The 27,932-nt window shown below is 45.4% G+C and overlaps 1 protein-coding gene across 3 annotated transcripts in view; it reads left to right on the top strand.

Moving 5' to 3' along the window:
• Positions 1–27,932, top strand: part of FBXW7 (F-box and WD repeat domain containing 7) — a 102,510-nt gene that overhangs the window by 5,468 nt on the left and 69,110 nt on the right. Inside the window, exons 1-2 of one of the 3 annotated variants that reach the window (XM_032955531.2) lie at positions 19–7,609; positions 18,445–19,263. In XM_032955531.2, coding sequence (XP_032811422.2) covers positions 7,472–7,609; positions 18,445–19,263 — 957 coding nt within the window. In that variant the 5' untranslated portion in view covers positions 19–7,471. Of the gene's footprint in view, positions 1–18; positions 7,610–18,444; positions 19,264–24,374; positions 26,621–27,932 lie in introns of those variants that run through there. The other 2 variants (XM_032955532.2, XM_076067417.1) reach the window with 2 other exon arrangements.

Raw genomic sequence — 27,932 nt, 5'->3', positions numbered from 1 at the left:
GGACAGCGTTGGAGTGAATTAGCCTAAACCAGCACGGTCCCTTCACCTGATGAAGGCCACTTGTGTTGCGGCCGAAACGTCGTGATTTTTGTTATTTTATTTTTTACCTACGTGACTTTACCGAATAGAACCAAAGAGTATATTACACTTGCAAAATGAACATCGTGCAATGTTTTTTCGTTTGTGCTTACGTGACAATTTAAATCAGTGGACAGGATTATTAAGGGTTTGTAATGTCAGGTTTACCTATAATTTGCACTCCATTGTTAAGCATTGAGGTTATTTACATTTTTTTATCAACATAAATGTATTTGCACTGGAAAAATTGCCTAATGTCAATGTGGATTGGCATTCTTGACGTGAAAAATAATTGAGTGTTCGTATACGTTAGTTTAATACCTTTTTTAAATTTTTTTGTCAGCCTATATGAAACCGACAATATTATATTAAGCCTGTTCAGCATCTATTTACGTGTATAAACATATGGCCAGCGGAGTTTATGAGTGGGATTTCTGGATTGTGCTGGATTAGGCAATGATTGCAGGTGTAATCCTGTTTTAAGGCCACGGTACATCCACTGGTTGCAATGCACCGATAGCTGTTTCCTCGTGGCCTCGGGCAATAAACCCATTCCTCTTGTGAAAATCCACTTAATGCCAATGTCGCTGGCACACGAGTTTTCTTTTTCACCGCGCTATGTCAGATGAGTGGCATATGCCCTGCCTTGTCAGGACGTAAAAGGTCGCACTCATTACACAAAAAGTGCTTGCCACAAATGAACCACAATACCTCGCTGATCTCGGCAAGGAGCATAAACCAGCACGCGAACTCCGGGCATCCTCTCAGCGGCTTTTGGCTAGCCATTTGTACAAAGATGGTCACCGCATCGCACCGTTTCAGATGCGCTTCTGCGGCCGTCTGGAACGTTCTTCCGATATGAGGAAGCCACTGGAGCTATGCACATTTAAATCTCGATTTAAAACTAATTTCTTCAGAACTGTTTTTTGTGTTTAGTTTGTTGTCCTTCCCCCACACCTCCGATGAGCACGGTTGGCTACGTATGGTGCGGAAGAAGTTCTGCGTGCATGCAGAGGAGTAACAACTCTTTTCCACCACTAGGCGCACGGGGTAGACAGGAGCCTGCACAGTGCCCTGGTCTGGTGTGCCCTGAGAAGCATCGCTTGTTGAGGCGGGCTGCGTGCAAGCAATTTGCTAAGCAGTGGAGGGGATGTGAATGAATTAGGCAGGCTGCGCGCTGGGGCCATGCGGACAGTCTAATCTGTTCTCGTGATGAGGCTGGCCGAAGAACTTTGCTCACACCGTGAAAGGCCGTTTGTGCAGCGCCTGAATGGGATGGTTGTAAGTGAAATGTGTGAAGTGGAGAGGAACTTTCTGCCGCGACTATAGTTACATTCATCGTCTTGTCAATACGGCGAACACAGGGGAGAGCAGGGCTGTTATGAGAAGGACTGCAGCCGGGGAAAATTTGGCAATGAGACAATGCAAGCCGTTCTTAAGGAACGGTTACGTTAACTTTAAAATAACACAGCGTATAACTGGAAAATTACAGATTTCTATTTGTTTAAACAAAATTTCTACAGTTAAACCAAATCCGTGTATTATTTTTTTGAATTACTGTACTGTGGTGTGAAGGTAAAATGTGCGTTTGATAAGTTTGAAATGTTTTGTCACGATCCTGGCAGACGCTCAAACGTGCTTTAACAACATTTTGAAAAGTAAAGGTTATTGAGGACATTTTTTTTTCACGTGGTTAATAGTGTAGCATTAAGCCTCAGTATTTCAGTTTTACAAACGGATAACTAATAAAGAGGCTTTTATGTGCACTCCTTATACAGCAGTTTGGTCAGGTACCGCTAGCAAACACTAGTTTCTTTGCCGAGCACATATAGAGTATTGACAGCAAAGTTGCTCGGCTGGGTTGTTGTGATGCCTTTGCAGCACTTGCGCACAACATACTGCTGCGCCGTTTACGCCTTCGGCGGTTGTGTTGACCTGGGGGTGGGCCCTTCCATGTAGATGCCTAATTTAAATTATTAGAAGTTTTGGCTGCGGAGACTGGAAGTGAAACCCGACGACCACCGCATCGTACACACAAGTTAGCCGCTCTCCCATCTTACAGATACATGCTAATTTCTCACATTAACATCGCTAGCCCCGGCCACTTTTTGATGACCCTTGGGCTACACCCATTTCAAACCTTTGTAGATAGTGCCTCAGCAGCAGACCATGCTTTGCCACCTGATGATGGACGCTTGTGTTGCGCCGGAAACGTCGTGATTTATTTTATTTTATACCTACGTGACTTTACCGAAATAACCTAAGAGCATGGATTCCTGCAGTCACGAAAGCCTCAAATCAAGATTGCACTACACAAGTTAGTCGCTACACTACACAAGTTAGCCGCTACACCATCTCTTGCCCATTCCTAGCTCATTCCAGATAAACCTGCCCTGCTCTATTGATTTTTACATTTTATTTGTCCTGTGGAATTTGTGTAATTCCGCATTTGGTCCGGACGTGACCTTCGAAAACACGCTACGCAGTTTACTACACGAGCTTTGGAAGATGTAAATAAAATGAAAAACTAGGTGGTGAAATTTATTCTTCGTTGAATAATGCAGCAGTTTACGACTACATTAAGCCGTAAAATGAGCACCACAAAGATTCAGTACTTAATAGTGTGCGTTAAATTATTAAGTGTGGTCTGCATGAGCTGAGGTTTTTTGTGTTTTTTCAAAGCTTTGTAAGCAGCTTCTTGCGTGGAAACATTATGCACTGCAAATTAAATTTATAATATGCTTGATATACAAATTATAACAGTGGTGTTAATTTATAATATGCTTGATATTGCATATACAAATTATAACAGTGGTGTTAATTTATAATGTGCTTGATATACAAATTATAACAGTGGTGTTAATTTATAATGTGCTTACATAGAATGTCATTGCTGCATTCCTGAAGATGGACATAATTTATGTGGCTCAATGCTGTTAACATTTATAAATGATTACCTGAGATGGTCTTGTAAGCCAGGGGCACTTAAACTTTTTTACAACTATATTGAATGTGCACAATATAGCACGATTAGCTATACAGGGAAATTCACCAAAATGTCCCGTCACGGAGGATTATATGTTAAATGTTCTCAACATCTGATTCGTGCACCAGTACTTCGGTTTCATCACGATTCCACTTCGTTTTAGCCATCGGTGGCATTTTGCAGTTACCGACTTTTAAAAGTGATTGTGCCACATAGAGCACGGGAGGTCACAAATGCATTAAAGCTTGCTGACGGCTGTGTGGCATAACACACCTTATGCCACTCACTTAATGCCTGTGTATACAGAGGGGTAGGTCATCATTTACCGGTGCGGATGACAGGGGTTGAAGTGCGCCTCAGCAAAACCCACCCTTGCCCATTCAGCCGTACGCCACAATATGTTTATGGCATCGGGTTTTTTTCTCTTCTTCCCAACTTGTCTCCGGGTGTCCCCTTGCGGCATCGTTGGGTTTACCGGAGCAATTACAGTCCTCGGCCTGTGTCCCGTCCCCTCACGCCAAGCACCTGTGCGTGGTGGCAGGCGTGCGCGTGCATATATGAAACGCCACCCGTACGCCAAGTGCAATAACGCGCAGCGCGCCTCTTTGCAGGACTTGTCGAATCCAAGGGCTGCTGCCTTCGTACGTGACGCGCATGATGCTCTGCATCGTGGGCGATTCATTATCCTGTGCTGATCACGTAATTGCTTTTCTCCTGCAGGCCGAATTGGATTAACCCCTTAGCTCAGCTGGGCACCGATATGCAGTTGGTGTGGGGGTTGTGGCAGGATGGAGAGGCGTGTCCTTATTGAGGCTGGGTTTTGACATTGTGTCATGTAGGCGAGAGCTGGAATGCGTACAGATGATGTGATGAATGAACCGTTAAAACTGTGCATTGCCATCCTGTCAATTTCACTGTGCTTAAGCGTCTAGTGTTGTGTAGAGTATACTGTGGCAGTGTCTCATCGGATTGTCAAAGTTTTCGTTGTATTCTTGGCTGCTGTAATGTTCAGTAAAAAAGACAAGTCAACACATTTGTTAACACTGCCTTAAAAGGAACAATGTCTAACGGGTGATGTTTCGGGCGATGACCCATGTTCATATATGTGTGCTATGAAGAAGGGCCATTGCCCATATATTATATATTTTAAGCCAGTGTTATTTACAAACAATTGTAAGTTTATTTTTGTTAACTGTCCCTGTGCACCACTGCCAGTGCAGGATCCCCAAATAATTTGTTTTGTTCAAACAGTTTTCAGTGTTAGTATGATATATGAAGCCCCATTGGGAGTGGGATTTTGTAATAAATTAGTTTTCTCTTGTGCGTTAATATTTCAGGGTAGTTTTAAATGACCCATAGGTGCATGGCATTGCTTAGCAGCACACAATCCCACGGGCACCACTGATGATTGCATTTCACGGCTCGAAAATGTGTTATAACACTCTTTTGAGTGATATTCAAGAAGTGAATTGGAGTACTTGTGGGTTTGGGAGAAGTGAAAAGTTTTCAAATATACTGATGATTATATTAAACAATCATTGCAAAATTGCTCCACACCGTTGAAAGACTATTTGATATTCATTTTTTTACTCTAATCTCAAGGTGAAGGTCAGAGTCTGTATATTTAAACAGCTGTACAGCATGTACCATTAAAAATACTTTATAGTATGGGAAGTTAATAGTTCAGGTAGAGAACAGCATGCAAGCCTGTGCTATATGGTGATTTAAGAGTAGGATAGTTCGTATTTCTTCCCGTTTCCATGACTGGCTCATTATAGCGCTGGGTCTAGCTGATGTATGGTTAGCGCCATAATTGGAGAGGGAGAAGGGATGGAACAGCGGTGACCTTTTCCGGTCGGATCACCTCCCCAGCCTCTGAATTGCCAGGAAAGCAAAGGGAGGCTGGAACAAGGATTCCTAAGATGGTTGTAAGACCAATGTGGTCGTCCAAGTGGTTTCCTTACAGTGTCCACAGATCGCACGCATTTATTTTGCTTATTATGTACGTCCTTTGTTTATTTCTCCGCTGGGATAGGTTAAAGTGAAGAGGCTTTGATTTGGTTTTCCTTTCTGTAAACGTCCGACTGAATTATATGTATAAAAACATTGTTCATATTGTTTTGGCATTTGTGGCGTTAAGGTCAAGTCCAGGATCATATCAAGGACAAAGAGACATTTTAATGAACATCGCCAATTCATGAGGAGGGCTTTTCCCATAAACTATCCTGATTATGAGTGGTAGTCGCAAGGCCCCTACCCGGAGGCTACATTAGCATTGGCTCTGAATGAGGCAGTGGTATAATTCCGAGCCATAAATCTTGGCTAGCTTCATGCAAATGTGAGATGTGTATTTTCCCTAACAAGATCATAAAAATATAATTTGCTAATTAAAATTATAAATGGAAACATCATTTCATAGATTTTTCTGACATGTGGAGAGGCGATAATTGTTTTGATGTGCAAACGTTGCAGCCATCTCAAATAGTCACGTTAAAGAGCGGATGGATAAATACAAGAACGTGTATGCCGCTTACAAGAAGCACATTGATCAGCAAGATATTACCATCAGTCATTGACCTAGCTTTATCCAAACAGCACTTTTGGATCCTCATTGTCAGCAGAGGTAATCAATTTTTTTTGGCTTCACACAAGAAACACCTGTCATGCGATGTGCTTAATGGTGTGATATTGAACATTGTCCTCTATTTTATAAACCATTTGCCATGTGTTTTGAAGAGCCTATCTGGAAACTTAAATGCTCCCGTCGCTGTATTGTCCATTGAAAATACTTAATTTATTTTTGCGCCGTTTACAGAAACACATGGGCTGATTTACAACCTGATTTCTGCAAGAAAAGCAAAGTTCAGATTGCGGCAAGGCATTTATTGCAAAAATCCATAATCTGCTTGATAAAGGGAGTAGGCAGTTATGCAGGGAAAGACCACTTGCTGTCAATGCTGTAATATTATACTGTATAACAGCTCATAAAAAAATTGTCATTCCACAACAATAAGTGATGCAATGTACTTGCATTTCTGAAGTAATCATCACAGAGCGCATTTGTGATGGGATTGTGGTTATTTTCTGGCCAACAGCAGGACACTGGTAGTGCCATCGCATAGGTTGCCTTTGTGGGAGACATCAACCCTGCGCAAAGCATCCATCTGCAGATTTCTATGAGCTCGTGCAATTATTGGTGTGGGGCAAATTAATTGCACGGTGTTTGTATACCGCGTTCACTCGGCAGATAGTGCAGTCCTTGCACTCCATGGTCTGCAGTGATGATTGCACCGCTGGCGAAGGTGTCTCGGCAGTCGGAGGCTATTATTACCTTGTGGTTTTCTGCATGCACGTGCGAGCGAAAGCGTTGGCTCTGCTGTAGTGAGGTCCTTCCATTGTGATTGGTCGCACAGAAATCAAATCCATCAATTTGTGACGACACATTTTTTCTCCTCTCGCAATGACGGAATGCTCTTGGTGTACAACGGTGCCGTGTTAGCTTGCCTTGTGGGACCGCTGAAAAGAGGCATTACCTACAAAGAGGGTGCAAAGGTACAAAGAAAGAAAAAATAATGCAAAGGTCAGCGCCGTGCCCTCTGATCTGAAAATGGGCGGCACAGGGAGAGATGACGTGGGATTGTGCGGAGGCTCACTGCTAACGGCTTCACAAGCCGATCTGGCTGACCAGCTGTAAGCACGGCGCTTTATCCGCGCTTCATTTATCGATCGTAGGAACCTTGGGGGATTTCTCATCTGCAAGAGGTAAAAGGAATCAAGAAGTGGACGCAGGGATTACTGGCTCCAGCGGCATTGTACTGTTTGTTCCTCGGTGCCACAACAGATGCGCTGCGTGCTGCCTCCCGTGCGGGGCTCTGAATTGTAAATCGGAGCACCCCCGTATCGCTTTCATTGACAGTCTACCTCGAGGCCTTTTTATTGACTGATGAAATGTAAAGGCCTTGTTGCTGATGCGGAGAGCGCCGCTGCCAGCAGCAGATTTCCTGGGGGACAGCTGGCTCCTCGGCGAGATGGATGCGCATTGGCCGGCGCCGGATGCGTGATTGGGTAAATCAAGCCGGCGCACGCGTGTACACTGCGAGCGCGGGAAGAGTGATGGGGGATCTGGGAGCACTGGAGAGGATGGGATTGATTGGGGAAGGGACGTGCTGGTGAGACTGCTAGCTCATGGGTAGGAAAGGGTCCGTCCTGCATTCTGGCTGAGCATGGCAGCAAGAGTGTAATAAAGAGCCATTGAGAGACGTAAAATGAGCAAAGCAAGACATTACTGAAGATAAGAGAGTCGAGTAGAGAAGAAGATAAAGGTGTTGGTGCCTTTACGGAAAGGTTGGGAGCTTGAAGACGGCGGGGAGGTCCGGAGCCACCTCTACGCGTTAGCCGGCACTGCTGATGTGCGGGTGCCGGTGCAGCGTGATCTCGGCGCTGGCGGAGAAGCTGAGGCGCGCGCCGTGGCTGGCCGACCTGCTGTCCCGCTATGGCAGCTCCTCGTCCCGGCAGCACTCCCCCAGGAAGCGCGGTGGCCTGCAGGTAATGGCTCCGCTGCTGCTGTTGCGACGGCCGTCTTGTCCGTCCCGGCAGGCGTGCCCCGTGCTCCCTGGCGGTCCTGTCGCTCGGCCTCGTCCCACCGCCAGCCGCGCAGGGACCCTGAGCGCCTTATCCGCTGATTCCTTGTCAAGCTCATTTGTGTTTGTTGTAGGCTGAGTTTGGAAACAATTGAAATCGAGCTAAGCTGATGAGCAAAGACTTTGCAGCAGCTGGGTGTTGAGCCAGTTTGGCTTTTAACCAAAATTTTAGATTCGATAACTACGAAGGGTGTGTTTTTGCCGCGTAAAGTTAATATTTTCCCCTAAGTTGATTATGTTTTTTTGTGGTTTTATTTTTAGTTTCTGGGTATTATCTGAAAAATCGATTGCACTACAGTAGTGTATTACATGTAAGTAACTGTGTGGAATAGGAGTTGTGGGTTTGGTTTGAGGATACCCATCTGTCATAAGAGAAGTCAGGATGTGAAATAAAAAAATTGGCTGTGCCAATTTCCTAAACTTCTGGATTAGCAACTGATATCAGTGTAGCCTGTGTATTTATGATTCACTCATAGGCGGGCAGTATGCCTCCCTTCAAGTACTGTGTTAAGTGTAAAAATGTATTGAAAGTTAACATCTCTTAATTACATGAATAGTCTTCTCAAATTGTCAGATCCAGCTTATGCAATGGAGTTCACACTTCTGTCTAATCATTAACTATAATCTACATTTGAAGCTTTCGTGGCTGCAGGAATCCATCATCAGGTGGGAATGATGGACGCTTGTGTTGCTCCCGAAACGTCGTGATTTATTTTATTTTATACCTACGTGACTTTACCGAAAGAACCAAAGAGTATTAACTATAATCTTTAATCTTCATTAAGCGTATTTATCATTAGATTATTTGTATTTGTAAATCATATCAATAATTGCCTGAGCGTTTTAATTAAATGCAATAGAATACACAATTTCTATGGGTAATAAATTTGAAAACAGTGATTCTGCAAGGTGTCCGGGCTTTGTCACCTGCAGTTGTCTTCTTGCATTTTAAACTTGCTGAGCAGTTCTCTTTGAAAGAGGTTATTAAGATAATATATAAAAAATAAAACCTACGTGACTTTACCAAATAGAACCAAAGAGTATGGATCCTTGCAGTCACGAAAGCTTTAAATCTAGAAATAATATTTAAATTTCATCATTCTCATTTTCCCTTTTTTGTGCGTGTAGTATCCGAAAATTGAAACTTGTTTCGAACGTGCGCCATGCATAATTAAACACGCCTTCCCGAAGCCTTGGTTTTTGCGAGCTCCAGCGCCACTGCCGCCTTTCCGCCGTTGCCCTTGCCGCTATCTTAGAACACTTGCCGCTTGCTGGGATAACAGAATGTAGTGAGCATCTCTCCTCCCTTGCAAGTCCGCCTTTAGACTCCTTAGTCACCTTAATGTGACCACTGCCTTGATCAATAGCAACTCCCCCCCCTGAGAAAATGATCTGTGGAGATGCTTGAAGAGCATTCTGCATAATTTATGTGCCCCTCGGAATCCTGCTGTGTGCAGGTTCCCCGTGTTTGTTGTTGTTCTTATTTATTTATTTTGTAAATATTTATAAATTACCTATAAATTTCCCCCCCCCCCACCCCGCTTCTATAATTTACGTGCAGCGATACTTTTTTTCCGGGAATCGCTGCCACTGGCAGCTCAACACCGCCTGATTTCATTACAGGCCTCACCCAGTGGAATTTCATGCCTTTTTAAAATTCCTCACATGAGATTTATGGGGTATTCATTTATCATACAATGTTGTTATATTTTTTTTTACATGATTTCTTATCAGGATTTATAGTGAGGCTGACTGCCATTGTGCCAGGGTGGAAAATAATAAAGTTAATACGAATAATTATAATATGGTGATAATAACAACACTTAGACTTTACAAATAGCCCATGGCAGGACCGGCAGGTGGCATGAAAAACAGCACGGAAATGTTAGCCAGCCTTGACGAGTGAGCTTCACACTGTATCGCTACGTCATTGCCATAATGATCATGCCCAAGGTAACATAAGCTCTTCATATGTGCTCATGTGCGTGCATGCAGCTACCAGCTGGCAGTATTCACTGGCTTGGGTGAAGGAGAAGTTGCAAGATTATTTCACCTTCCGTGTAATTACAATTGCACATGGCATGTTTTTCAAAACCACTAAGAACCCATAATTGGGCTCTCCAGACTGTTATAAAGTTACGTTTGCACGTGTACAGTATTTCAATCCACTGCTGGATGACAGCCTCTCCATGTCATGTGGGTCGTGGAGTTTATTTGACCATTCTTTTCACCAAACTAGTCTGTAAGGTCAAGGCAGGTAGCAGAGACTTGGAAGCATAGGATACAGTGCAATCATGGATTTGTCTGCACTGCCCTCTGATCCCTACCACATAGCTCCAGCAATCTACAGCAGCAACTTGCTGTGCATCGTGGTCGCCTATGTAAATTCTATCCAGGCCCAAGTCTGCTAAGCGTCTGCGACTTGACGATATCGGGTGTATTCGTAGTTATTTGGTCGTGGGTAAGTGTCGTTATTATGATAATTTGTGACCTAATCTGTGTGTCAATTCATCCCTTTAGACTATCTCGTCACTCACTATCAACAGCATCAATTCAATCATGTGTGTCTGTCTGAGCATTTGTGGGGAGCGGTAGTGTAGCGATTAGCACGCTGCGCTACGAACCCTGGCAAGCCGAGTTCGATTCCCGCTCACGGGCAACACCAATGACGAACATCTGAACTGGTCCTGGGCCTCCCCTAGGTTGACTCAGCTTCAAATGACCACTTGGTCCGGTGTGTAAACATCGCCACTGGGGAGAAAAATATGGTCAGGTGTGGTGCTGCTCACCCAGCCCCTCATATACCACGCAGGCCTTCATGGGTGCTCGCTAACAGCACTTGCCCTAACACTCTATTAAGGCTATACGGGGATCTTTGTGTGTATGTCTGAGTATCTTCCATTATTGATATTCACGTTTCGGTCTGCGCTGCTATTTATGCAGTGTGCAGTGTACGTATGTGCTATGAGAACTCCCATGGGAGTTTGTAATGTATTGTGGAGTGGCCGTGTGGGTGTGGAGAGGGTGGCTGGGTAGTGTCAAGAGGGTGTGAGATGGGATTGAGGTGGCTGGATTCAGAGGGTTGGTTAAATGAACCATCGAAGGGAAACCACTGATTGTATTTTCTGTCTGGCCGTCGGGTTTGTTTCGCTTAATGTGTTTGCTGTAACTGAAGGCTGCTGTGAAGCCGTTGGCTTGTGCACAACAGGCACAACAATATTTACTCGTGTGGCATGTGCTCCTTGGGTTCATTTCGTTCAAAACGAAATACGTGTAGGGATTGGGCACCGTTTACCGTGAGTTGACACCATCCCCAGTCTCTTTCTCCATTTGATCAAATTTTAAGCAAACTGCAAATATTGGCATATGGTCATGGCCACATCTGACCTTTCAAAAATACTTGCTAAAGTCCTTACTCTGAATAACATGGTGTGGATTCATTTTGTGTTTATGTTGCCGCATTGATACATTTTTCTTTCACTCTCAACGCCAGTGTGTTTAGAGTTGGCAATTGAAATGCACAGAGGAGGTATACGGGGCCTTCATTTGACGCTGCTTGGCAGAATAATAATGGCAGCGGCAGTGAGGAGGGAAATGAGCCAGCACCATTGTCTACCTCACCCACACCCATCATTGAATATTTAATGGTTTCAGAAACACCACAATCTCATTTTAAACGGCTCGCAGTCCCCAACTCTGCTGAAACCCCCAGAAAGCGCACACCCACTGTGTACACAATCACACAAGAGGTCTCGGCGCCAGGAGCAAAGCTGCTAGGGGCTTCGGTCCGGCAAGGGAGATGGTGAATGCCGCAGGGACGGGGGGGGGGGGGGTGAACTGGACAGGCAGGGGTTAGGGAAAGGGAGTTCACTGGCAGCTCAAGCATAAGACTTGCGCTCACACTTTGACAAAACAAAAAAAGGGCCCTTAAAAAATAAAACACTGCAGAGGGGGACGTACCGGGCACTTGATGGGTGGGACAGAGGGCGTGTGCGGCTGTGTTCACCACCAGCGTTTGCTCTCTGTTGGTCTTAGGCTGGCACGACTCGCAGGCTGCGGCACGTTGCCGACGTGGCCTTGCCGTGCCTCTTGGTCCCACTCCTCGTGGCTGACGTTTTCTTTCGTAACTCTTTTTTTAACTTATTGTCTCGGTTGAAGAGGAGGCAGCTTGGAAACATGGGCAAGGTTTACAGTATAAGTGGCGTCAAGGTAATTGAGAATTGGGGTGATAGTCTTCGTTCAGTAATTTCATTTATTCCTTTGTCATAATTATCAACCATGATCTATCAACTGCTGGATGAAGGCCTTCCCAAGCTGCCAACATCTCTCACGGTCTCGCGAAGGGGTGATAGTTACTTTCAGCGATTTACTTTGTACTTGTATGTACATAAGTTTGCTGTTATATTCTTAGTTATTTCGGTAAAGTCACGTTGAAGGGAAACAACAAAATAATAAAATATATATAAAACAATAAAAATTCTCACGACGTTTCAACCATAACACACACCTGATGACGACCGTTTGCGTTATGGTCGAAACGTCGTGAGAATTTTTATTGTTTTATATATATTTTATTATTTTATTGTTTCCCTTCAACGTGACTTTACCGAAAGAACTAAGAATATGAATTACTGCAGTCACGAAAGCTTTAAATCAAAATTTAAGTTTGCTGTTTTTGATCATCGTAACTTGCTGGTGTTTTAGTGCGCTAGATTGGATATTTATTTTGTGTTTGTTTGAAAGTGATAATGCACCGTGTATTCAATTTGAATGTGGTGCCCGGTCTTTAATTACACACACAAAAGTGTTACTGAGAATGTCTTCGCTGTCGCCGTTTTGCTTCTGTGCTATTAATAATGCATCTTTAGCAAGACCTTGTAGTAGGGGGGAAGAACATGTGTATAGCCTACAGTTGCCATTTCACTTGTCTGTAATAATTGATGTCACTGTGGCTGCCACCTTGAGTTGAAATGTTCAAGGTTGTGGAGCAGTGTTTGGGTTTAATGTTTATTTTGATGCCTCTGAATTAAGTGAGACCCTGGGGGGTACAAAACTGACACTTGTGATGCATGCCTTTGTGATTTGTTTCCTGGAAATAAGAAAAGCACCCCCCCCTTTCCCTGCTCATTTCTCACTCATAATTTGTTTTTTACCGCCACAGCCCATTGTCCTGTACGTGTTTACAGTGGCCGCGTGGTTAAAATTCAGCGGATGTCCTGACGCATCCAAGACGGTTTTTTTTTCCTTCATCTCTATTGTAATATATTTTTTTAGAATCTTATTACTCTTCCTTCTCAAGCCCTTTCACAGTCACAGTTGGGGCGGGCAGCTATCCGCCTGCTTGCTCGACCGGCTCATGTCGCATTGATATGACCGGGGGATCCCTTCCAGAAGATCTGATAATAAATTGGGCTGTGTGATTTACTGACTGCGAAAGGGGCAGGTGTTTCATTTTTTTTTAGTTGAGTCCCTTCCAAACTCTGGCCTTTGCCTTGCCCTTCCTATTTCAGTCACCCAAAACCGTGCTTCACAGGCTGTTGATGGGCTGTGGGTATAAGGGTTACGGTCTTGGCTGGAAAACAGCTACACTGGCGCTGTTTATGGATAAGGCCTTTTAACTGCTCCCAGCTAATGGCTGTTAATATAAGTAAATCTTGAGCGGCTGTGAGTGCGCAATGAGATGCGTGCTTTGCCTTAATCACATTAGAAGCGTCTCAAACTGTATTGCTTTCCTTTCCTCTGGACAGGAAAAGAAACGGAGCCTTTTATTTGAAATTAAATATGGATGCAGCATTAAGCAAGAACAATCTCCACAGAATCTGTCCAACAAAACTATATGGGCACTCAAGTGATTGTATCACTTTCTTATATATATTAAAAAAAAGATAAACAGGAAATGAATAAGTGAAATGTTCTGACTTGTGCCTCCAACATCACGGACGGCCTGGGAATGCGTCTGCCTCTCCTGAGTTATGGAGTGCTCCTCTGGAGAGTGATTTTAACCCTCTGGGGCACTAAGGTCACACGTTCTGAATGCAGTCACAAGGCAATCGAACATTGTGTGGGGAGTGATACATCTTTTAAAGTTTGGTTACCCTTTGACGACAATCAGATTCAGTTTCTTTATTTTGGTATAGCCCTGTGAGCCATTCGGCTCTTCAATCAGGTGCAACGACAACAAACAAAAAAACAAAAACACGAACAAGAAAACATCTTAATGTGACTGTGCAAACAGAAAATCTATGAAAAAACAGCAAAAATATTCCTGAAAAAAAGGCACCGTACACCAACGCTGTGTGCAAAAAATCCCAGTGGGATGCAAGTCAAACAACAACAACCACAATAAAACTTAGATTAAGACCATCAGTCTAACTCCGTACTACAGTAAAACACACATGTCCAAACCAAAAAGCTTTTCGAAATCACCAAAAAACAAAGCCATAATTGCAACGTAATAGTCATCATAGGGACTGTGACCGAATTTTTACAAGTAACTACATAAATAACATGTAACACCAAATCTTAGAGCCATAGCTGGCTGCATGAGTTACTCCACAACAATAGAAGCATCAGTCGGAGTATCAAAATTTTCAATGCGCTTTTAAGATCAGCACGCTAAATCAAAATACAGATAATACTTTGCAGCGTCAGCCAAATCGAAAACATTTTATTTTATTTTACGCCAATGAATAGCAGTGGCAGCTAGGGGTGTACAACTCCTCTAGAGCAGTTTTGAGAGAAGATCCCATTGGTAGCGATTCAAGTTGCAGTTTATTGGCAATAGCATTCCAGACCCTGGGGGCATCAATAGCAAAGGCCCTTCCTCCAGTTTTTATATGGCAATAGGGAATGTGAAGCTGGTAAATGAGCGAAGACCTGAGGTTAAATTTGTTCTTTGAAACAGAGAGGAGATCCAGCAGGTAGTTTGCGGATTTTTTTGTAAGTCGAACATTAAGAGATGTTAAGTTTGACCTTATGTAGAGATCACAGTGGTGAGTTCTATATGGGCAGTTCAATGCAAATCTTAAGGCCGAGTGATAGATGGAATCAAGCTTCTTCAGTACAGTACTTGTGACTGATTTATACACGATGTTACAGTAATCAAGTAGAGGCAGTATGGTAGCTTTTATCAATTCCAAACGGGACATAGGGGGAAAGCAGTGCTTGTGTCAATACAGAAAACCAATTTTTATTTTTGTCTTTTTACCAACATAATCAATGTGATCTTCAAAAGTCAGTTTTGAATCCAGGATGACCCCAAGAGAGCAGTCGGTTCTTTCCTCATTCATTTAGTACAGAGAAGATTTACCTACTTTTGTCTACTGCTGTTAGCCATCTAAGATTACAATTTATAGCCCTTTGTTACTACTGCCCATGTCAGGTTGGTAGGGGAGGGCCGGTTTCAAATATCCCTCGCCATTGATGTTTGCTGTATCCATTCATATAACACAGTGCTCTAACCACTGCGTCATTGTTGAGATTATTCACTTATTCGTAATGTATATTCTTGGTTCTTTTGGTAAAGTCACGTAGAAGGGAAACAATAAAATAATAAAAATTAAGAACCAAGAATATGAATCCCTGCAGTCACGAAAGCTTTAAATCAAAATTTATTCGTAATGGTTGTATCTGTCTGCCTGTCAGCCTGTCAGCCATGACATCATCAATTATGGCATTTAATTGGTTAAACTGCTACCCAGAATTTGTAACGAGCGACAATTTTTTCTGAAATGTGTGGAGGAAATTAAACTGGCAAGGCATTTTTCCATCAAGGCAAAGCATCCCCCCCCCCCCCGCCTGTTGTTTGTACACATTAACTTAAAACAGCAATGGTACCACGAAGGCTCCCAGGGCTGTTCGTTTGCAGCTGGCCATGGCTGTGAAGTTACACCGTAGGCGCCGTTTCCAGGCAGCCGCAGGGGCTGCGTGTGCTCTGCCCCGGACCGGAGATGGCTGTTGTCGACAACGTTGCCACCGTACCACCAAAGAGCCAGGTGGAGAGAGAAAAAGGGCCAAGTGCGCGAAGAACATTCTCATCATATATCTATTTAGCGCCTTTATCCAAGCCGCTTTACAAGGGTTACGAGTGGTACAGTGAGGGTTAGATAAAAGTTATATGGTGAATAGGGATGGGGTATGGGGAGGCGACGTTATTGGGTATGGGAATTACGGGGGTACCTAGGGATGGAGGGAAGGATGGGCCAGGGAGAAGAGGCGGGTCTTGAGGAAGGAGCGGAAACTAGACAGAGGGTGCCTCTCGCTTAATGTGTAGGGGAAGTTTGTTCTAGTGTAAGGGGGCAAGTAGGGAAAAGGAGCAGAAACGGGATTGTGCGCAAGGAGAGGTGGGAACGGTGAGGAGTCGTGGGAGAGATTGAGAGCGGAGCCGGCGGGAGGGGACAATATGAGACAAGGCAAGCGAGGTTCGGTGCGGCAAGGCCATGAAGAGGTTTATATACTAGCGTAAGGAGCTTGAACAGACACCGGTAGGAGATGGGGAGCCAGTGCATATCTATAAGAAGGGCGGAGTTCTTCTTATAGTTCCTGAACAGACAGCCTTTTTTAGAAAGTGAGACCCATGGATTCATCATGCACTGCTTTGGGCTGATTTTTATGTGGCACACATGGCAGAGTGTCCTGGTTGCTTGGACCACACGTGTGGCTTTGTGCCTTAGCAGGAAACTGCAGTGAATGCATCACTGCTGAACTCCTCTTTACGTAGATTTCCCAGTAGAAGTTGAGGAAAAGTTTTATTTTTGTCCCCCTGGGAACAGTTCTCATGCAGAGGATTCCGGTTCTCCCGTTTCACTAAGTACAGAATTGTCTGTGCAGCATGTCTGGAAACTTCTTGTCTTTGTTAGGGAATCTTTGGTCATTGATATTGCCGACCGGTGCAAATGAGCGACGGATGTTTGGAATAAAAGCATGTATTTTTTGGTGAGGTGGAGCACTCTTTTTCTGCAATGGTAGTTGAGATCCATTGACAGTGAATCATAAAAGACTGCCCCCACATTTCAAGGCTGGAGTGGGAGCAGTGGCCGGAGATGATAGTGGGTTGTCAAAGGTTCCAGTATGAAACGGTCGGTTCACTCCTGAGTTTGTGTCTTTAGGGGAGTAACTGGCAATGCTTTGGCTTTATTTCTCAACCTTCTATGTAGCAATAATGTGGAATATATTGAAGAGCTAGATGACAGGTGAACCATGCTTTTAAATTAGGTGAGTTGAAACCTATTCTTTTGTTCCTGTTTTGACATCCGACCCACATTTTAAGATGAGTGTTGTATGTTTGTAATGTCGTTGCTTGCACTCAATACACCGGAGAAATAATTCTCCACTTACAGCTGTAGAACATCCCGTAAAATGAAAAAATTAACATTTTATCCAGCAGCCTTCGAAGGTTATTGCTTTCTGCTTTGGCTCAAATTTTGTCTGCAAACACGTGTTCTGAAAACTACTTGATTCTGGCTTTAAATTATTAAAATTGTATTTGTTTGTGGTTTCTTACTTATGACTTGGCATCAGGCTTTTGAAATGGGACGCAAAATTATTTTATATACTGCAAACATTTAATTAAAAACATTATTAATCGAGAGCATTGCCTTTGATTAACCACACAGCAATGAGTAAACATGACCATTGCCTGTTTCGTAATCTCTAGCTCTAACAAATGTTTAGCTGTTGGACATTTCAATCTGTCACTGCACACGTGGATAACATGCGTGTATCATGCCGTAGGGTTTTTTAATCAATCGAGTTAAACTTTGCTATTATCTGCTGTACGTACAAATTTTAATGATCCGGTAAACGTATTATTTTCATCCGATTGGCCCCCATGTAGACTAACGGTGAATAATCTAAAGCCACGACAGGTTGTATTGGCACTGGTCTGCCTGCCTGTTGACCGTGCACATGTTGCGCTCCTTGCCTGCGCATCTGCGTGTGTCATGGGGAAGAGTGGCACGGTGAGTTAGGCTTGATTGCTTTCCATGGATAACACCGATGGCAAGTGATATCCCAGCCTATTCTGGTCCTCTCGTAGGTAAACTCGGCCTTAGAACAGTACCTGGTGCAGCGTGTAGGTTATGCGTGAAATGATCCACCCCCCCCCCCCCCACACTTCAATTAATGGTAATGATTTAGGGTTTTGACTTGATTCAAGAATCGATACTTTTTTTACATTATGGGGATTGTTGCGCCTCTAATGGCTGGAGGGGTCACGTGACCCCATTACATACGACGTGTACGAATTTGAACTAATTGATTATCGCATGCATATTTTGATGTATGTATTGTGAGCGTAAGAATCTATTTTAATACGAATCCATGCGTCATTACAGGCCTAGTGTACTGGGCATACATGGTGCTAACCTCGCCACACCTTTAAGTGCATTGTCAGCCTTAGTAGGTGCTCACAAATAGCACTTGCGCCAACAACCAACATAATCACATAGAGGATCTGTGTGGAGCGAGCAGCGGTGAGCGTACTGCACTCGATTCCTCATAACGCTGGCTCCATTCTTAGCAACACACATGTATAATTTACTTCTTCCTAACACACAATACATAACTTTGACTCATTCTAAAAGAGCATCAAAGCGTGTTGTGTCAGCAACAGCCGGCAGAGAATGTTGATAAACATTACGGGGTGCTCGATCAAATTATTCGCCCCCCAAAAAAACGGTCTTCTCCCGAGCTTGCGGGTGACGCTTGCGCGTTGCGCGTCGTCTGTGTGCGTGCGTGCAGGAGCTGGGTGGCTTCGAGTCCGTAGAAGAGCTGACTCGCGTGCGGGGCATCGCGGGCTGGGTGCTCGATATGAACCGCGAGTTGCTCACCTGCGGCGGCGGCGGCAGCAGCAGTGGCTCCAGCGGCACTAGCGGGAGCGCGGGCAGCGGCGGGGCAGCCGGTGCCGGAGGGAGTGGCGGGGGCGGCGTTGTCGGTGGCGGCGCCAGCTTCAACGGCCGGGGACGCCGATGCGTCGGCAGGCGGAGGAGAGAAAACGCCGACAATCACCTCGCGGTGGAGGAGGAAGATGACGATGATGAAGATGACGACGATGACGAGGATGGCGACGACGACGAGGAAGACAACGACGATGAGCAAGAAGCGGTGGTACTACAGGGCAGGGAGGAGGAGGAGGAGGAGGAAGAAGAGGAGGAGGAGGAATTGCAGCAGCCCGGTAGCAGTAGGAACAACGCGGGCGCAGCTGAAGAAAACAACAACAACTACAGGGGAATTCACAACGGGCACGGCATCAGAGGGGTCAACGAGAGGGAGGAAGGCATCGTCAGCATTGACGACGAGGACGGCAGCCTGGACGTAAACGAGGACGACGACGACGACCGGGGGGACCGCAGGGGGATGGACGACGACGAGGACGAGGAGGACAGCGACGAAGAGATGCAGGAGGACGAGGAGGAGGAGGGCGCCGAGGAGAGCATGGACGATGGGGCCAACGGCAACGCGCCGCAGGGCGAGCGCGGCGCCGGCGTGGGTGGCGCCAGCGGTGGCGCGGGCCGGAACGAGACCTTGCAGCAGGCGCTCGCCAACGCCCGCCTCCGCCAGGTGAGACCACCGCCGTCACTGCCGCTCTTCCCTTCTCATCTCGCCGCACGCCAGTGCCGCCCTGTTCAAAATGTGGCATGGGCAAAAAGCAAAACAGGGGCCGATTGTTATAAATGGGAGGAAATTTGTTCTTGTGTTGTCTTGTCGGTGGCGAAGCAAATTCTCGGAAGACACCGAGGCGTTCTGTGACCAAAAGGGGGGTGCATAGAACGTGCGTTTTGCAGTTACTATAGCACTGCTGAAAGCCCCCCCCCCCCCCGTCTAAAATAGATGTCCCAAGTACTTTAGTGCTCGACGGAAGCCGTGTGCCGCGTGTTAGCCCGCGCCAGGGGATTTTCAGTGCCCTTGTTGTTGTCAGCGGCCGTGCGGCGTGTGGTATCGTCTGCCCACGCCCCGCCCGGAGGCTTGCGGCGAAAATGAAGACGGCGACTGCAAGGTAGGTTGTTTGCGGCCCTGCAGCGACAACAGCATTTGAAACCATCGGAGAAGTCGCGGTCAACTGGTGGTGGTGGTGGTGGTGACCGGCGGGGGCCACACGCACCCACACCTGAATGTTGTGCTCCGGGATTTTCTTCGTTACGCAACACTTGGCTATCGGCATCGCAAATGGGTTAACGAGCTATGAAGTGAGCGGCTAAAGGTGAGTGCAGCCGCTCTGCCCGTTGAATGGCTGTGTCCCTGGTGGCTGCTGCGTGTGTGGCAGTGCCGAGTCCTTGATCAAAACAATCAAAATGCTAATCTTGAGCTGTGGTTTTATTGCCTGTAACGCTAAACGTTATTGTCATTTTACACCCATGTCTGTTGTTTGTCCTCTTTTATTGGAATATTACATGATGAAACGATTGCAAAAAAGAAATGTAAGAAAGGAGAAGTTAAAATCCGGATGTTATTGGTCACATGATAGGTCTGGGAAGGTAAGCACACACACACTAAGCTAATTTGTTATTGAGATAAGCAGTTTTGCTGCTCACAGAAGCGACAAGAGACAACCTGCAACTTAAGCTGAATTTTTTGCAAGCCCAAGTGGTGGTGGTTGGTGGTGTTGGTTTTAATCGCGGCTATGCACTTCACATTAAGTGCGTGAAATGGAGAGTGGTGTACAGAAGATTTAGGAGGGACACTAAAATGGTGGAGGATAGGTGCTGGCAATAATTAATAGCGTGTGATCGATTTGTGTTTGGTTTCAATCGCCCCTATGCTGGACGTAATTTTTGATAGGCAAGGAGCTTGCCCGTGGGCAGCATCGATCGCGATGCTGCCTTTTATCGAGTTGGGTGTTTTATGGATGATGGGCGCATCCGCTGCACATTTCACTGAGCGCTGTGATAAACGTGATAAACACTGCACTCTGGTTATGGGTGGAGCAAACCTAAGGGTTGATCATCGGTGTCTGCAAGTGTGAGAATTTTGGCCCAAACATGAAAGAATTTAGAGAGAAAAAATCACCACGCCCATTAGTCTATATTCCTAGACAATGTTATATGCGAACAGTGCCTGAGCTGCGTGCCGACAGTGTTTGTTATTGTGTTCAGTTAAAAGACCGAAAATCTTTTTTCCATACTTGATGCGGAACCACCACATCCTGCCACATACAGCCACCGGCATTGTGGTTTTATTGTACGCATTTTAAACTCCACACCATCTGCTGTTGTGGAGGAAACCCGTATTTTTAGCATAATGAAGGGGCAGGCAGGGGACCATGGGAGGGTGTGAAGGAGCGGTGGGAAAAGGCGGTAGGGCTCCATCGAGTGTAGAATTACAGCTTGTTTGGCTTCCTGGTTCATTGGGACAGGACCAAACTGCCCACTAGGTTGCGGAGTGTGCCAGCTGCACGACTTATTACTTAACCTCCCATTCCCAGTTACAAAAGCGTAGTTAACTTTAAATCAAGCATTCGGGCAGCATAAAGGCCATCTCAAAGGCTTTGCTTAAAAAAGGACGCCACCAAAATCGAATGTTATAAGTGTGTTTAGCAGCTCTTAGGAAATCTATAAAGCTGCCTACGCATATTGATGCTTTTTAATTACAGCCTCGGAGCTGACCTTTTGTTGAGCCGGCTCATTACGTGTGGCTCGTGCACCGCCGCTCTGCATGCCAGCCACAGACTAATTGTTCCCCCGCCAGACGACGAGGAGGAGCTCTGAAGTGTACGTTGAGCAGCGGGGCGGCCCGTGCGCTCTCGGCCCTGCCCGTGGGCCCGTCGCCTCCGGCCCACAACTCCCCGTAATTGGACCGCCGCTCTGCTCGGTGGCCACCACCACGTTTTATTGCCCCGGCCATTTTGTTAATTACGTAAGCGAGGCTTAATCTCGCGGTGCTCCGACACGCGGGGTATTAGCTTATGTTTTACGCATATTAGGACGGCGAGGGGAAAATGCGCATCGCTTAATAGAATGGCCTACGTCGCGTTCCCCACTTCACGGTTTGTGCGTTTTTATCGGCACCGTAAATATTTCGTGGATACTCTTTCACTGCAACCCCGCCAGCCCACAAGAGTGGGATGAACACAAAAGCTGCCTTCCTCCCCAGCTCGCCCGTCCACCCCTCGTTTTGGGCCCTGGGTGGCGTTTCTCGGCGCATGTCTAATAGTGGAATTGTGGGGGCCCCCCGGGAGAAGCCACGTCGTGCCTGGCGCTGCTCCTGGTGGGGCTGCTGGACCCTGTAGGGGGGGGGGAGGTGGCGGGGGGGGCCTTTGAGAAAGGCGTTGGCTCTGGCCATCGCTCCCTCCCCGGGCGGAGAGTGTCGCGTGAATAATTGCCTGTTGCCTGCAAATCTGCAGCCTTCAGGGTTTTTTTTATAAACAAAAAAAGGAAGGCTAAAAATATGCTTCCATTATTAAAATTGGGCAAAACTAGAAAATGAGTGGCTGTCGTATGCAGCATTGCTTATAATTTTCTCACGAAGTAATGGCAAACAGAGTTGATGTGGAAAATTATTCTCACAAGCAGACAGGTTTTTGACCTACTCTAAACAAAAATTATGCACCACAGTATATCAGTTTTATGGAAAACCGCGCAGTAAATGATTCGGTGACTTATATCGGGATAATAAATGTGGGCTCGTCCAATTATTTTGTTTGAGAGGAGGGCATGTCATTCAGGACCAAGAGGGGTCACGGGGTAGGGTGGCTGTGACAACAACTGTACAGGGCTATATTTACTTCACTTGGGGCGTGTTGTCATGGTCATGAGCCCTGCATACTAAATGAAGTCATATCCTTTTTTTTACCAAAAATAATGTCATTCTTCCAGATGCCTTGCATGGGCTTTAATGGAGTCTCGTTGCACAAATATTTCATTCACGTGACTGCCTGTTTTGGCAAAGCAGTGAAATCCATCTTGACCGAGCTACACTCAACAAAATAAGTAAAAACAGCTTCTCTTACAGCAACGAGGTATGTCCAGCAAATGGGCTGCTGTGCATCAAAAACACGTTGCTGATGCACACATAAATGCAGAGATTATATGCATAAAATAATACACATTTTGTTCTGAATTCTTAAGCCCACAGAGTCGAGGAGGCGTGCTGCACAGTTTCCAAGGTGTTTTTTGGAAATAAATGCCTCCTAAAATTTGTCAGATTTTTTCTTGCGTAATTCACCGTCTGGCTCACCTTGCGTGTAATAAATACATTGGGAGCCTACATTGGGAGCCGACCCAATTTTGCTGATGTAGGGAGCACTTACTGTAATCAGACCACCGGATGATCGTTCCACTGTAGGTGGATCATGCACGTCTCTCTGGCAGAAATCTCATCTCTTTCATCTTTTTTCATGATTAGCTCCAATACATAAATTTTCAATGGCAGGGAGAGACTTGGGTTTGCTACGTTTTTCTTGTGCCCCCCGGACCAACACACAACATAGGCACATTTTATGAGGGAGGTTATGACGGGCGTCTTCGTGATGTAAATGCTAACTCCACATTAGTGCAGTGTCGTAATGCAAGATCTTGTTTGTGCAGTGAAGCACTGAAAACCTGCTGCTGTGCATGTGGTACAGTGAGGGAAACAAGTATTTGATCCCCTCTTGATTTTGTACGTTTGCCCACTGACAAAGAAATGATCAGTCTATAATTTGAATGGTAGGTTTATTTGAGCAGTGAGAGACGGAATAACAACAACAAAATCCTGAAAAACGCATGTCAAAAATTTTATAAATTGATTTGCATTAAGGTCTGGAGACTGGCTAGTCTACTCCAGGACCTTAATGTGCTTTTTCTTGAGCCACTCCTTTGTTGCCTTGGCCGTGTGTTTTGGGTCATTGTCATGCTGGAATACCCATCCACGACCCATTTTCACTGCCCTGGCTGAGGGAAGGGGGTTCTCACCCATGATTTGAAGGTACATGGCCCCGTCCATTGTTCCTTTGATGCGGTGAAGTTGTCCTGTCCCCTTAGCAGAAACACACCCCCAAAGCATAATATTTCCACCTCCATGTTTGACGGTGGGGATGGTGTTCTTGGGGTCATAGGCAGCATTCCTCCTCCAAACACGGCGAGTTGAGTTGATGCCAAAGAGCTCCATTTTGGTCTCATCTGACCACAACACTTCCACCCAGTTGTCCTCTGAATCATTCAGATGTTCATTGGCAAACTTCAGACGGGCATGTATATGTGCTTTCTTGAGCAACGGGGACCTTGCGGGCGTTGCAGGATTTCAGTCCTTCATGGCGTAGTGTGTTACCATTTGTTTTCTTGGTGACTAATGGTCCCAGCTGCCTTGAGATCATTGACAAGATCCTCCCGTGTCGTTCTGGGCTGATTCCTCACCGTTCTCATGATCATTGCAACTCCACGAGGTGAGATCTTGCATGAAGCCCCATGCCGAGGGAGATTGACTCTTTTGTGTTTCTTCCATTTGCGAATAATCGCACCAACTGTTGTCACCTTCTCACCAAGCTGCTTGGCAATGGTCTTGTAGCCCATTCCAGCCTTGTGTAGGTCTACAATCTTGTCCCTGACATCCTTGGAGAGCTCTTTGGTCTTGGCCATGGTGGAGAGTTTGGAATCTGATTGATTGATTGCTTCTGTGGACAGGTGTCTTTTATACAGGTAACAAGCTGAGATTAGGAGCACTCCCTTTAAGAGTGTGCTGCTAATCTCAGCTCGTTACCTGTATAAAAGACACCTGGGAGCCAGAAATCTTTCTGATTGAGAGGGGGTCAAATACTTATTTCTCTAATTAAAATGCAAATCAATTTATAACATTTTTGACATGCGTTTTTCTGGATTTTCTTGTTGTTATTCTGTCTCTCACTGTTCAAATAAAAATGATAGACTGATCATTTCTTTGTCAGTGGGCAAACGTACAGAATCAGCAGGGGATCAAATAATACTGTTTTCCCTCACTGTACGTGATCCACATACAGCATTCTCAATCTCTCCATTTATCGTCGCAAGAGACATTTTTCACAGGCCAATATAATTGCCACTTTGACAGGTTTTAAAATGTGCCTATTCTTTTTTGTATTTGCAGTGATGGCACATAATTGGCATGAAAGGATTGTGAAGGTGTACTAAATCTCATGCAGGGTGTACCGATACCGACATCAGCATTCAGGTCGGCAGCCGAGCTCTGAGTCACCACCGTGCTCGTCACCTCGTTAGAGTGCATCGGAGCATCTGCATTACAGGTGGTTCACCTCTTGCCTTGTGTTTGCACACGTGATCAAGTGAGGAGTAGATTGCTGGATCTGAAGGAGATAAGTTTCCCCACCCTTCCTCAAAATGGACTGTAGAAAGGATACATGATTGAGAAGGCAAGTAAGTTGTTTTAATCGGTCTAAATCAGAATCTTTATTTAGACTGGAGGAATGCAATGAGCGATGGAGCTCTCTTTTTACAGTTGTCCAGTAGGGACGGGTTGTCAATATGCCATGGATCAGCAATATGGACATTGACAAAGAAAATGAAAATGTTGAAAAGCATACAAAAGAGCTTGGAGAGAGGTGCATGTTTGTAAATCCCACTGAGAGAAACAACAAAAAATGCTGGGATTAGAGAGCACATGCAAGTTCAAGATATCATTTTGACTACAAGGTGGGGTTCGACAGGACACATCGCGAGAATAGATGATGATCGATGGGCGAACCTAAAAATGGAATGGCATTCAAACGTAGGAACATCTCTGAGAGCACGTTCGCTGTGGAGATGGAGCTATTCAATCGGCTCGTGTGCAGGTTTCTAGATGGATTTGTTTCCATCGCAAGGCCATGAGAGATGGTGGTGGCTTGGGGAGCCCTTCATCTGGCAGTGAGTTTATCGTGACTGATCATGATTGTGATATGGAGCGTTTTATTAGCAAAGCTACAGAATTTTTAAAGGCATGATAAATCTTGGCATTTTTAATGGTGATAATCCCAGAATCTACAACATGTTGATTTACATTTGGACAAGGTGTACATAATAAAAATAATATGGCACTTGTTATTTTATTTGTAGTTTTTTATTTATAATTTAAACGAAGTTTTTCGTATCTGCCGGGTAACTTCTCAATTTAATTTAGCCATCAGTAAGTATATCCACTTTGCGCTATGTCATTTCACATGAGGCGTGCGAGGTGTGAGGCCCGGTGTGATATATCGCGTAAAATCCGATCCCCGTGCCTCTCTCAATTACCGCCAGCCATGGTGGGCCTACAGAGTCCGAGGTGACGTGGCTCCCCGCCTGGGCCATAGCAGGTCTCCCGGAGTTCGAGCAACGCATGGGGATCACGGCGGACACAAATTCCTGAGACGGGCAGAATAGCTGGGGCTTGGCCCGGTTGCCCCGACCTCCCCTGGGATTACGGGTATAACCCAGTAAGGCTGAGGCAGCTGCCAGGGCATCCGAGCCCCAGTTGGCGTTTGTTTTACGCTACAACAGGGATTCGGGAAGGGGAAGGAAATGTATCGGTCGGCCATCAGCTGAGTGGGCCGTATGAAAGGTAGCGATATGGGGATTGTGTTTGAGAGTGTGGTTGCTATATTTAATTTGAGCGGGTGCTCGTGTTTCGCCTTCGCTGCCAAGGGGGGCGTGACATAGGTGCAGGCATTGGATAAAAGCGTTTGCGTCGCAACCTAGTGGTGGGACGGGCGCATCGGCAGCCAGACGGGCAAGCAGGGAATAAACTGTGCTCAATTGTGAGCCTGTCTGCCACAGCTAACTGGTTTTCCTGACGTCAAAGACCTCTGGCAAAAACAGCAGAAGAGAAAAAAAAACCCCAGTGGGTTAAACAACGTATTTTATCAGGCACTGAAGTTTGTGTAAATTGAGGACGGGGTCAAGTTGTTCCCTCTCATCAGAGGCTGACACCACTTTACAAGATGAGAATCGACATTGACATCTTTGTGCAGGTCCTTCCGTATTGTTTTAAAAAGGTAAGCTCCCCTGCTGTGTATTTACATTTTCGAATGAACACAACAGTGCGGTGTTGTTAAGTCATTACCTTGGTGTGATTTGTTATTTCACTTGGTTGAAACTGTGTTTTCCCCCCCCCCCGCTCCAAAATATTTTCTGAATTGGTAGAAAATATTGTTGTAGCCTGCACTACAATCAAACGAACTGCAGATGTCATGTTTCCACTTTGGTGAAAATATTCAGCACAGTCTTCTTTAATGTCTCTTTAAGTTGCCTTGCCTGTGATGTTTGTGGGGGGGATAAACTGTAAAGAATGTATCTAGAAATAACAGTAAAGAATGTATCTACAAATATTTTAATTTAGATTTGTAAGATTGTGATTATTTTCATTTATGTCGAATGTGGAGCAATGTCAAAGCATGGAAGGGACGACTAAACAAATAATTCGTACCCCCCCCCCCCCCCGCTTTTCATCTTGCCCCGGGGTTTTTTGTGAGATCTTTAGGGACTGTTTGCCCAGCAACATTTAGCTGTGTCGTGAGCACTGGAGCATGAGTGGACAGAGCCACCATGGCATTTTTTTTTCCCTCCGCCAAGCTTATATTAGTAACAGCATCTGTTTTTGTTCGATGAACCGCAATCTAATTTCCAGACTGTGGCGCCCCCCCAGTGCTTAATGGCATTCAGATCAGTGACCATCTTTGGGATCGTTTGATTCTAAACGCACGCGGAATTTATTCCTGCGGTGTTGCCTTTTAGAGCCATTGGCGGCTGAGCTTTGAGAAGGACAGCTTTCAGCGTGCGCGCCTTTCCAATATTCGCCCATTTATCTGCTCTTACATGTATATGTGTGGGTCATTTGTGCAGGAACAGTGTAGATTAAAATCATGTTGAGTCGTAACTAGGCCGGCTCTTTGAAGCCAGACAAAAGCCAATTTTTGAATCTGTTTCCGCGACCCATTTACAATGCACTTTCTTTTGGCTGATGGTTCGCACATATTTCTTTTAGGTTGTTGTTGTGAACTGATTTCATAGTAGCGCAGCAACAAAAAAACTTCACTCGTGCACTTGAATTTTTTTTTTACACAATGCAACCACAAACGCTCGCACACCGCGCTCATTACAGTGTGCACATGTGGTACATAGACAAATCCTGATTTAGTCAGATGGACGTGAGGGCTTCTATTTTGAGCGTTGTGTTCATCACCAGGTCCCAAGGTTTAGTGGATGCGTTTGCACAGCAGTCCCCCCATACCCTTTACACGTGCTGCTGCCGTTTGTGAGCGCAACGCCAAATACGAAACGTGAAGGGATTTCTCGATGACCTTTACA

Source organism: Petromyzon marinus, chromosome 16 (assembly GCF_048934315.1).
Source record: "Petromyzon marinus isolate PM22_M1 ecotype Great Lakes invasive population chromosome 16, UKy_Petmar_22M1.pri1.0, whole genome shotgun sequence".
Classification (NCBI taxonomy): domain Eukaryota; kingdom Metazoa; phylum Chordata; class Hyperoartia; order Petromyzontiformes; family Petromyzontidae; genus Petromyzon; species Petromyzon marinus.
This window is presented reverse-complemented; position numbering and strand designations above follow the sequence as displayed.